This window comes from Notolepis coatsorum, assembly GCF_963971535.1.
Source record: "Notolepis coatsorum genome assembly, chromosome: 18".
NCBI lineage: Eukaryota > Metazoa > Chordata > Actinopteri > Aulopiformes > Paralepididae > Notolepis > Notolepis coatsorum.
In genome coordinates, this window is record NC_140182.1 from 71,497,433 (window position 1) to 71,509,693 (window position 12,261).

The 12,261-nt window shown below is 43.4% G+C and overlaps 1 protein-coding gene across 7 annotated transcripts in view; it reads left to right on the forward strand.

Moving 5' to 3' along the window:
- The window catches only part of c2cd5 (C2 calcium dependent domain containing 5), a 154,036-nt gene that overhangs the window by 71,156 nt on the left and 70,619 nt on the right, over positions 1–12,261 (forward strand). For all 7 annotated transcript variants that reach the window (XM_084335043.1, XM_084335044.1, XM_084335045.1 and 4 more), the window contains exon 14: positions 3,319–3,398. In XM_084335043.1, the coding sequence (XP_084191169.1) occupies positions 3,319–3,398 (80 nt within the window). The remainder of the gene's footprint in view (positions 1–3,318; positions 3,399–12,261) is intronic.

A 12,261-nucleotide genomic window follows, 5' to 3' on the forward strand; every position in this document is an offset into this window, starting at 1 on the left:
AGGGACCTGTTGTAGGTATAGGTTGCAGACCTCGCATTTCTCAACACCTTCTGAGGAGTGTATTTGTGAAAAATTTTCATTTCCTCTATGCCTCGCCGATTGGTCATGATGACTGACGTCGCTTTTTGCTCCGTGTGCGACATTGAAATCAGCGCGGCATAATTTACAAAAAGCATAGAGTGTTGAAACGTTGCTTTTCGTGAGGTACGGGAACGTCTCCCCCCACTTGGCGATATTTGCAGCTCTTCTTGGTTTTTCTTAGCTGGTGGAACCGCACAATCCTCTCTTAAGTCCATCGTAGAATGTAATACATTTCGAGCTAAACCCCTCCTTTATCCGGATTCTGGTCGCTGTTCTTCTTCGGGTCGCAACCGTCTTCCGGTCTGACTTCCTGTGCTAACGTTCTAATCTACACTGCTGCCACCTGTGGGGAATTGCAGCCATTTTGTAAAAAATTTTTTTTTTTTAAACAGTGAAAATACGGGAACGGGATGACGGCGGGAAGGAAGGTTGAAATACCATAAAATCCCGGGAAAAACGGGATGGTTGACAGCTATGACGTTAGCTGCTAACCAAGTTATCCATGATGACTAGGCTAAGCTAACTAGCGTTAGATGCTAACCCTGGAAAACGCTCAAAGCGGACTCCACAACACTAGTTCCATTTGTGAGGAAAGGGGGTGGGTTATATTGACGACGCTTGACAACAGAAGTTTAAACATAACTTCATATTTATTGGTTATTCGTTTCTTTATATCATCCAGTTTCCATCTCCGTGTGTTAAACTCTTCCTGTTTACATTCGAGTGTGACATCATCACCTACGGCAGCTTAGACGATCAAAACGCAAACCTAGAACAAAACCCGAGGGGGGGGGGGGCTGGCTCTCTTGCGCGTTCCCGCCCTCTCTCGCTCTCGCTCGCTCTCTCTCTCGCTCTCTACATTCAATGATTTAAAGTAGCCAAACGTTACAGTATAAATACTAACTGGATAGTTGATGATATAAACATTTAATTTCATTATCTGAAATATTCTAAAATCATTAAGTCTGCTATAAGCCATTATCCCTTTGTGTGTGATTATTATTTTCTCACAGTAGTGTGTATATATATTATTAACGGGGAACAAAATAAACTTTTTGACTTACCAGCCATTTGGCTGGTAGATTTAAAAAACTACCAGCCAGGCAGATTTTTTACCAGCCAAAAATTATAAATAGCTTTTTAGTATATCGCCATGTGTTATTATTACTATATAATACTCTCATATGCTATTTTCAATTAATATCATAAACAACATAAGGAATATTAGCATAATTTTGAGTGGACTGAAGGAATGAGTCAGCGTTAATAGTTTTAAATGCAAATAATTTATTGAAACATAGAAGTGGGGTCGGGACACACACACACACTGTTTCAACTCACCACACCGCATCATATTGTAGTCTAGTCTGTCTTCAAACTTCCACTCCTCTCGAAACTTTTTTATATTTGAATATCAACATTATCTGTCCATCCTCAGTAATCCTCAGTTTACTATAATATACTCCTGTCCTGAGTCCTGACTAGTGACTTCATCGTCTTTCCAAACGCACGCACACACACAGAGAAAGGGAGAGTGCCCCCCCCCCCCCCCCCATTTCCCTTTCCCCAGTCCACACTGTCTGCTGTTCTCTATGGCTCTGCCGCTGATCAGGATTAGCTTGTTAGCTTACGCTAACGTAACGTTAATTTCGGGCGATGTGGGCATAAAGGAATGGCGACGATGCAAAGCATGTTAGATGCATTTGACCCGTTGTGAGAAGAAAAAAAAACACATACTTATTTCGGGTCGCAAAATAGGCGCACTGCTGTGTAGCCCTGCTCCTCTGCTTGACCGCCCTGCGCCACACAGACATTAGCACGGACTGGGGTTTTCAAAATAAGAGTATCGATATGAGCCGAACATTGCTAGCTGCCGGAGCCATAGATATTATGACTGGAGCTGCGCTTGGGGCGGAAATGAGACCCGCGCAGGATTTCCAAAATAAGAGTATCGATATGAACTATTTTGTTACACGCCAGGTGGCGGGCAGACCTCTCATTGTTACTCGCCAAACCTTAAATCTGCCCGCCATTGGCGGTTGGCGGGTACTTATTTTGTTCCCTATATATATATGTGTGTGTGTGTTTGGCTAAAGTGGATAGAAAACGCAGTACTGTGCAAAAGTCTTTGGCACCCAAGAGTTTTTATATAAATGATCTTAGATGTAAATACATTTTATTAGTGTGTCAGTAGACTACTCTTAGTACGTTTTCATTTAATTATTTTTTAAAGCATCTTCATGGTTTAATAATGCAAACATGTGTTGCAGGGACTTATTATAATCATCATATTGGCGTGACTGTATGCATCAAAGGGTTAAATCAAGCATTTTTAAGTGCTTTAGAGGAAATGTCAAAATATCGCGATATATATCGTGTATCGTGATATGGCCAAAAAATATCGCGATATCATTTAGAGGCCATATCGCCCAGCCCTAATTCGAATTCTAAATCAACATTCGAAAAAAATTATAATAATAATAATAATAATATTTTTTTTTTTTTTTATATATATAAATATAAATCTTTTTTGTATATGTCTATTCAATCTGTTTAAACCAATGGGGTTTTTCTTCACAGTTGCAGATAAAGTTTAGGCTACACTAATATTATACTATAAGACGTCACCATCACTTTCGTACCAACGTGCTCTTATTGGATTATTTATATTTGACGAAACTGATGAGTTATATTCATTAAAGAAAGTTGATTTAATAAAAAAATACGCATTTAATCAGATTAATCACTTTATTCAAATTGAGGATTTAGTTAAAAGCTTCGTTCGAATACTTCAATAGAAGCTTCGAATGACATTGAAAAATGACATTCGGTACAGCCCTACACACTATACACACACACACACACACACACACACTATACACACACACACACACACTACACACACACACTACAAAAAAGGTCACTTTAAAAAAAACTATTTGTATATTATTGTATATAGTACTCATTACCTTTAATTCTTAAGCTTAGCATTGTATGTCTATTTTATTATCTATTCTATTTTATTCAACAATCGAGGCAGGCATGGCCACCTTCATTTCACTACATGTCTTGTGTATTTATGTGACAAATAAAACTCTTGAAATCTTGAACACTATATACACAAACACTATATACGCACGCACGCATGCACGCACACACACACAATCTCTAATCTATAACGGCGTCGGTTACCTTTACTGTGGCCACTTGAGGGTGATATAATTTTGTTCCCTGAAGGTTCCTGATGTTCTGTTCACAACCATTGACCTGCCGTCTGAAGCAGCTGTGACTGGAAAAGGCTGCCTCATACAAGCCAGGTAGCTTCTGCCTTCTTTAACCTGTTTAACTGCCTCATACAAGCCAGGTAGCTTCTGCCTTCTTTAACCTTTTAACTGCCTCATACAAGCCAGGTAGCTTCTGCCTTCTTTAACCTTTTAACTGCCTCATACAAGCCAGTTAGCTTCTGCCTCCTTTTTTTTTTTTTTATCAAATTTTTATTATTATTCACATGAAACAAGACAACACATTAACCACAATCACAATACATAGAACTTCACAAGAAAATAACAAAAACAATAATAATAATACAGACTAACAATTATACAGACAAGAGAAAAGAAAACAGAGTTCAACCTTCTAAATTTAATTCCAAGGGGTACTATCTAATAAATGGTCTTTCCCAGTGTTCAGCCCTGATTCCCGGCCGTGTGACCCTATATTAATAAAACGTACATCTCCAATCCACCACAAGGACCATTTTTTGCGAACACGACCCGAAAACAGAGCAATGAACCTTCATGAAAAAACAAAAACCTATAGAGGTGTTCCATAGACTCACAGAGACCGTGTAAAAGTGGCCAAACAGTGAAGAAATAGTTAAATAGTTAAATAGCTGCCCCCCCATAATATCCCCAGCTAAACTCAAGATGACAAGACAAAAGACAAGACAGACAAAAACATTTCCTCCTCCCCCTCCCAAGAGACCGCCGGACTCACCCGAACACGCACCCCAACCCCGCTCAGCCGCACACTGCGGTCTTTACCTTCTCAGCTGCTGCGAACCACAGGTCAATTCCAGCCTGCCCCACCCCAATCACCCGGGCTGTGGATATCTCAAGATAAATCACATCCAATAGAGTTAGGGACCAGTTAATCATTGTAAGTTTCTCAGGCTCCTTCCATCTCATTGCTATTAGCTTCTTCGCTGCTGTGACGCCCGCTAGGACAACCCTTTTCAGTTGTACGGACGCGGGTAGTGTCGTTATATCGTTCAGGAGTAGCGTAACAGCTGTGAATGGGATAGTTAAGCCACACAGATCTGAAAGTTTGTCCGTTATTGACCTCCAGAAGCGGGCCACTGGTGGGCAATCCCAATACATATGCATATAAGTGCCAGTGGCCTTTTGAGAGCACAAAGTACACCGAGAGTCGGTTATCAGTCCCATAGCATACAGCTTCCTAGGTGTAAGATAGGTCCTATGAATATAATTAAAATTAATTTGCTGGTGATTGGGGTTGCAGGAAGATAATGCCACATTTGCCCAAACATCATCCCAGTCAAACTCGGGGTCCAACTCCGGTATATCCACACGCCAGATTGTATCCAATGATACATTTTTATACGTGGATTGAATTAAGAGCGTATAAAAGTCGGAGACAAACCCTCTGGATGTCGTCCTGTCCACTATGAGCCTGAGGAAGGGGTGTGGGTGCAAGGCTTGAGCCCACGGTACGCCATGCGCCCTCAGTGCTGACCTTAGTTGAAGGTAAAGAAAGAAGGACTCGCCGGGAAGATCATAAAATTCTCTTAAGTCCTGAAACGCACGGAGGCCGTTCTTATCATAAATATCCTCCAGAGTATGCACTCCCCTCCTTTGCCATTGAGGAATATTAACCGGCTTGTGTCCAACAAGTAATTGCTGGTTATTAAAAATTGGAGAGTCCAGGTGCCAAGGGCATTTAACCCCACACAACCTCTGTACATTACGCCACGTTTGGATCACGTGAGTTATGATCGGTCCATACCTCAGCCGGCATTTCGAAATAGAGACAGTGGAGTACACTACATCCTGCAATCTTAGCGGAGATACCGCCGCCGCTTCTAAGGAGCGCCACGATACAGCCTCTACAGGGTCTAGCCAGCACATCAGAGGTCTCAGTGAAAAGGACCAGAAATAAAGTTTAAAATCAGGGATTGCGAGGCCCCCATCTTGTTTTCTACGTTGAGTAGTAGCCCTTTTGATTCTCGGGCGTTTGTTATTCCAGATAAACTTAGATACCATCGATTGTACCTTGCGCCAGTGGTCTATTGGAGGGGGCAGGGGGAGCATTGAGCTAATAAAATTTATCCTAGGCAGGATGTTCATTTTGATTATGGAAGCCCGGGCTTGTAAGGAGTTAGGAAGGGACGACCACCTGTCTAGATCCTGGCGTATTTTATCATAAGTACCCGTGAAGTTGTACTTAGTAGTTTGGTTCAGCGTGGGGAATATCTCTATGCCCAAGTATTTAAAATGTTCTACTATGGGGATATCAGCTGGTAGTCGTACCGCCTTGGCCAGTTCATTAAGAGGTAGGCAGGCTGATTTGTTCCAGTTAATCTTAAAACCTGACAATTTACCAAAGTCGTCGATTATCCTCAATAATTTTGTGGCCGACCGGGAGGGGTCGTCCATGAAAATCAGCAGGTCATCCGCATAGAGAGCAATTTTGTGTGGAGTATTGTTGACCATTATGGGGACGATGTCCTCCGATTGCCTAATAAATTGGGCCAAAGGTTCAAGGGAAAGCGCGAACAGTCCCGGGCTCAGAGGGCAACCCTGTCTAGAAGATCTGGAGACTGGAAAGAGTGTGGAACAGTTTTTGCCTGTCAGTATCATCGCAGACGGCGAGGCATACAGGACTTTAATCATATGAATAAAACTCTTTCCAAGACCCATGACCTCAAGTACCTTCCACAGGTATGACCATTCAAGTCTGTCAAACGCCTTCATGGCATCCAAAGACAGAACTGTGGACGGAGTTGTATTGTCTTTACTGTTATCGATTACATGCAACAGCCTCCTAAGATTATCTGCAGCCAGACGCCCCGGGATAAAACCAGTTTGATCGCAGTGTACCAATACAGACATAAATCTCTGCAGGCGACGGGCCAGCACCTTGGCAAACACCTTTAAATCGGCCCCGAGAAGACTCAAGGGTCTATAGCTACCACAATCATTGGGATCTTTGTCCTTCTTGAGAAGTAAAGAAATCAACGCCATATTGACATCTCTTGAGAACTCCCCTTGTTCGATAGCGTAATTGATCATATCGAGCATCAATGGACCCAGTTGGTCCCAGAAAGCTAAATACACTTCGGGTGGAATACCATCCCAGCCTGGTGCCTTACCCCTCTGCATTTCAACAATCGTCTCCCTCAATTCTACGAGAGTAATCGGTCTCCCCAGTTCCTTGGCCTCTTCCTCAGAAATGTGGGGTATCTCAAGCCCGCCAATGAACGATTTAAATTTAGAGTCATCAAGATTACCCTCTGAGCTATATAACTGTGAGTAAAACTCTTTAAAAGTGTCATTGATCTTTTTCGAATCAGTAGTGACTGCACCCTGGCTCGTTCTAATTGAGGGGATATCCGAGAAATGATCATTTGAGCGTATTTTCATTGCCAATAGATGGCTAGGTCTGGAGCTGTGAAAATAGTAATTTTGTCTTGTCCTATGTATCAAGAACTCAGACTGTTGTTTAAGTATGGAGTTTATTTCTTTTTTGACTATCTTACGTTGTGTGTTTAGTCGTTCATTATAGTTAGTTTGCAAGGATGCGTATAGGTCCGCATATAATGATTCCAGTCCTTCTAGCTTTTTTGACCGGGATTTTCGCAAATAGTGTGACATGACCCCTGATAAATCCTTTCAATGCGTTCCACAGGACCCTGGGGTCTTCTACTGTGCCAACGTTGATCTGCAAAAATTCAGCTAGTTTACTCCTGAACTCAGAACAGAAGTCATCGTTCTTTAGCAAGGTCGAATTAAAACGCCATCTGGGAGCTCTTGCGGAGAGCCTGCCAAAGGTTGCCGTAAGGAAAATCCCCTTGTGGTCTGAGAGAGCCAAGGGAACCAATGAGACATCGAAACTATCAAACATATTAGGGGACGCGAATGCATAGTCAATTCGAGAGAAGCTTTTGTGTCTGGCTGACAGGTGAGAGTAATCTTTGAGGGTGGGGTTGCATAAGCGCCAAAGGTCTGTGAGCCCCGTGTCTTTGGCCCACATCCTAAGGGCCTTAGAGGCCCGTTTTTGGTCGCTCGTTTCAGAGGGCCCGGACCTATCCATCTCCGCATCCCAGCACGCATTAAAATCGCCACCCACAATGAGAGCGTATCCATTAAGTTCCAACATAGTCTTAGTGATTGTATTATAGAACGCTGAATCAAATGTGTTAGGAGCATACAATGCTATTATAGCCATCTTCCTATGCAAGAATTCAACTTTTGCTATAGTAATCCTTCCCTCCGTGTCCGACCATACATCCAAGATTTTGATATCAAGGTTACGTCTTGTAACTATGACTACTCCTTTCGTCTTATCATCGGCTGAGGATGAGGAGATAACGTGATATTGCCGATTTGCCAGTCTTGACACGTCACCTACCAATAAATGCGTCTCGCTAAGGAGAGCAAGGTCAATATTTCTCCTCTTCAATAGCCAAAGGACACTGGCACGCTTGTGTGGGGCGTTAAGCCCTCCTGCGTTCCAAATTAAAATATTCAATTTAGCCATGGTCGAGCTTGTATAAATGCGTAGAGAACATACCAGTGCAGCCAGGCTGAGTACAGAGGTGCTGATCCCGGCGGGCCCGGACGGTCAATCCCAGGAGTTCAGAGGAGGAACAATTACACACATTTAAGACAACAGTACATAAAACACATAAAAATACCACCCCAGCTACAGCCCCCCCTCCTTCTACTCTAAACCCTACCCCACCCGTCCTATTATAAGGCCCCCTATACCCACTCTCCAATCCCCACCCTATGCCCCATCCACTGAGGATGGTCATCTTCCTATCACTTCCCACTAGAGACATGGATCAATAAGACGCTCCCCACTCCAACCCCCCTCTAAATAAACCCCTGAGTAAACCCCCACTAGTCCAATAAACACAAATAATAATAAAAATAAAATTCAATAAAGATATCGGTCGAAACCCACCTGAGCCCTGGCCCCAACATGAGACAACCATAATGGTAAAAATAGCCATTATTAAATAATAACTCCACATCAACCTGCAACCATCTATTTCCGAATCTGCGCTTCGACGTCGCATTGTAATAGCCCAAAAGGGTATAGGAAAATTCAAAACAAAATTAAATTAAAGCATCCCAGCCGATAGTCTTAAGGCAGGATCGGGTCACAGGTTAATTGTGCAAAATTGTGTGAACAATGTCAATTAAACAATGACAAAAACAAAACAAAAAAAAAAAAGGAAGGAAGGAAGGAAGGAAGGAAGGGAAAAAAAAGGGTTATGGTCAAAGTGCACCCCTTTAGCTGTCCCTCTGATCAGGCACAACGGCTGAAATGACATAACCTATGTAAGAATAGAATTAAACACATTCATTAATTAATTAATTAATTAATCTGGGGATGGTAATAGGCAACACCTGACACCACCTGTTATCATACATTGTTTCAATAAAGATATCGGTCGGAGCAGTTAGTCCAAGGTAGGATCGAATCACAGTTAAATTGCTCATTCAAATGCCATTAAAACAGCGACAATAATTATTATATAATTACTCAGCATCAACCCTGTAACCATCTACCTTGGAGTCTGCATATTAATGTCGCAACGTTATAGCATAAATGGATCACGGAAAATTCAAAACAAAATTAAGGCAAACCAGCAGTTAGTCCAAGGTAGAATCGGATCACATTTAAATCGCGCATACAGATGACATAAAAACAGCGACAATAAGAAAGAAAAAAGAAAGGAAAAGAGGGGCATGGCTAAAGTGCAAGCCATATAACCATATAGCCATGAAGTGCAAGCCATACCCGACCCAACCTGTTATCATATATTGTATATGCATATTCAACCGACCTTGGCTTCTACTATGGATCCCAAAGTTCAAAACAACCTGGATATAAAAATAAAAGCATACCAGAAGTTAGTTAGGGATTCGATCACTCTTGAATTGTGCAAACCAATGTCCCTTTGAACAGCAACAGCAACTAAAATACGTAACCATTAACGGGTCTCGAATGTCTCAGCGCAGACTATAGACGAAGCCCGCTGGTTAGCCCGAGGCTAGCGCGTAAGCTAGTGATGAATCCGGATAGCACGTTAGCCTATTATGTACATTGTTCAGCTAGCTCGTTAGCTTCCAAAGAGGCGATACACAAGTACGACCATGAGGTCAGCTTTAGCAAGTAACAGAAGTCATTGGGAAGCACCGCCAGTTGGATGGGCATTGGGCAGTTAGCATGTCTGGGCATGACAGCAAGTATTTGTGAACAGTCGGCCTAATCAATGTATATAGGCCCAAACCGCCAAGTCACTCACCCGCCATAGATATCAAGCAACAGACTCGGGTGTCTCCGCGAGATATTCCTTCGCTTTAGCCAACGACCAAAACAAACGCTGACCACCGACCTTCTCCAACACAGATAATTTCGCGGGAGCGAATAACGTGGGCCTCAGGCCTAGTTTCCATAGCTTAGTCAGGACCACCTTGTATTCGGCTCTCTGTGCTTGAACCTCCGGTGTAAAGTCCTCGAAAATGGCCACTTTGTGATCGCCAAGCCTCAGATTACCCCTTCTGGTACGAGCCGACCGCATGATGAGATCTCTCTGCTGGAGTCTGTTCAGCTTGACTATGATGGGCCTCGGCTCTTTGTTCACGCCGGGAGAAAACCTGCCCGCTCTGTAGGCCGATTCGCAGATAGGAGGCAAAGGGAGGACGTCCGTCCCTAGTATCTTCTGCAGCAGTTCGGGCACGGTCTCAGAGAGACGGCCCTCACCGCTGGTCTCCGGTACTCCAACAATCCTGACGTTGTGGCGTCTATCCCGGGACTGCATCCCCTCCATTGCCGACTGTAGTTTGTTGACTTCAGCCTGCCTAGCCAGCAGGGCGGATTCGAGACCCGCCATCTTCTCACACTGTAATGATACCTCCGTCGTTAGCATGGCTATTTCGTTAGCATTAGCCGATGAGGCAGCGTGAATCGTCTGCATCTTGTCTGTCAGCGGGACTACCGCCAGCCGTATTTCTTCTGATATCTCACGACGGAGGCTGACACAGAAATCCGCCAACACTTTCTTCTGTGCTTCAGCGATGCGTGTCTCAGAGTCTGCGTGTAGCTTGGTCATGACCAAGAGCACAGCTTCGCTTAACTCCCCGACAGCGGGAGACGGTGTGGCTAGGCCCGGCGGTGACGGCTTGCTGGTTGTGGCGCATGGTTTCATGGCTCTGGTTTCCACCCCCGTCATCGTAGAAAGTCGAAAAAAGTCGATGAATGTATACTAAACACGACGACTTAGCAAACAAATAAAAAACAAATAAAAATAAAATAAAGACTAATGGGGAGAAACGTATATTCAGCACGGTAGAAGGGAGCTCATGTGAAACACGTCTACTCCATGATCGCTCAGCTCCGCCCCCCCAGCTTCTGCCTCCTTTAACCTTTTAACTGCCTCATACAAGCCAGGTAGCTTCTGCCTTCTTTAACATTTTAACTGTCTCATACAAGCCAGGTAGCTTCTGCCTTCGTTAAAGGGGACATGCATTGCTATTCCTTTCACTATTTGGGCAACTTTACACAATTCCTGCGAGTCTATGGAACACATCTGTAAAGTTTTTTTTTTTTTTTTTTTTTTTTTTTAATGCATTGTTTTCTATTTCTAATCAATTACTCTAAAGCAGCATTTTTCCACTTCAAGATTTCAAGCCGTTTTTGGGCTGGGCTCCGCCCATAAGCGCTTTGAGTGACAGTCACCCACACAGCGTGATACATGTATACGAGAGAGAGAACGAGCGAGCAAGAGAGAGGGAGAGAGAGAGGATACATCGCTCTGTGCGTGCGTGTGCGCTGTGTGAGCGGCTCAACTGCGATTGTGTGTAAAATGCAGGTTGAGAGAGAGAGAGGATACATCGCTCCGTGCGTGCGTGTGCGCTGTGAGCGGCTCAACTGCGATTGTGTGTAAAATGCAGGTTGAGAGAGAGAGGGAGAGTCAGGGACAGGGAGACCGCTTCCGCATTATTCCCAATGCTCCATTGTTGAGAGAATTGTTGATTCTCTCTGTCGGCACCCGCGCACGTCAACCCGTTTGAGGAAGTAATTCCACTCGCCCTGTTGTTGAGCGAATTGTTGATTGTGGGCGGTGACTACAACCAGTGCCTTATTCACGTCAGCAAAACCGTCAAATCAGAACGGCTTAGTTGAGTGAGGGAGGATCTCGTGAACTCGAGACTAGACTGATGAGCCAACATGAGAATTAGAGAAACAGACCCCATTGATATAAACCCCCATTGCTAGGAAACAATGCTAAACACTGGAAAAGGCCATTTATAAGACACAGGACCTTTAGCCTTTTTAACTTACATTTACATTTACATTTAGTCATTTAGCTGACGCTTTTATCCAAAGCGACTTACAAGTTCTGTACGACAAGACAGCAAGAAGGGTACAACTCTTATCAGCTGAGTAACAATGTTCATCAAGTGTTGCGTGTTACAGTGTAGGTTAGTTTATTAGGACAAGTGCATGACAGTAAGGTTAGTCAGGGTTAGATTTTTTTTTTTTTTTTTTTTTTTTTTTTTTTAATCATTTCAGATAATGGTTGAAGAAGTGAGTCTTTAGTCGACGGCGAAAGATTGGACGGGATTCGGCTGTCCTAACTGGGATGGGTAGTTCATTCCACCATTGTGGGGCAAGGACAATACAAGCCTCATACAAGCCAGGTAGCTTCTGCCTTCTTTAATCTGTTTAACTGCCTCATACAAGTCAGGTAGCTTCTCCTTTCTTTAACCTGTTTAACTGCCTCATACAAGCCAGGTAGCTTCTGCCTCCTTTAACCTTTTTAACTGTCTCATACAAGCCAGGTAGCTTCTGTTTAACATGTTTAACTGCCTCATACAAGCCAGGTAGCTTCTGTTTAACCTGTTTAACTGCCTCATACAAGCC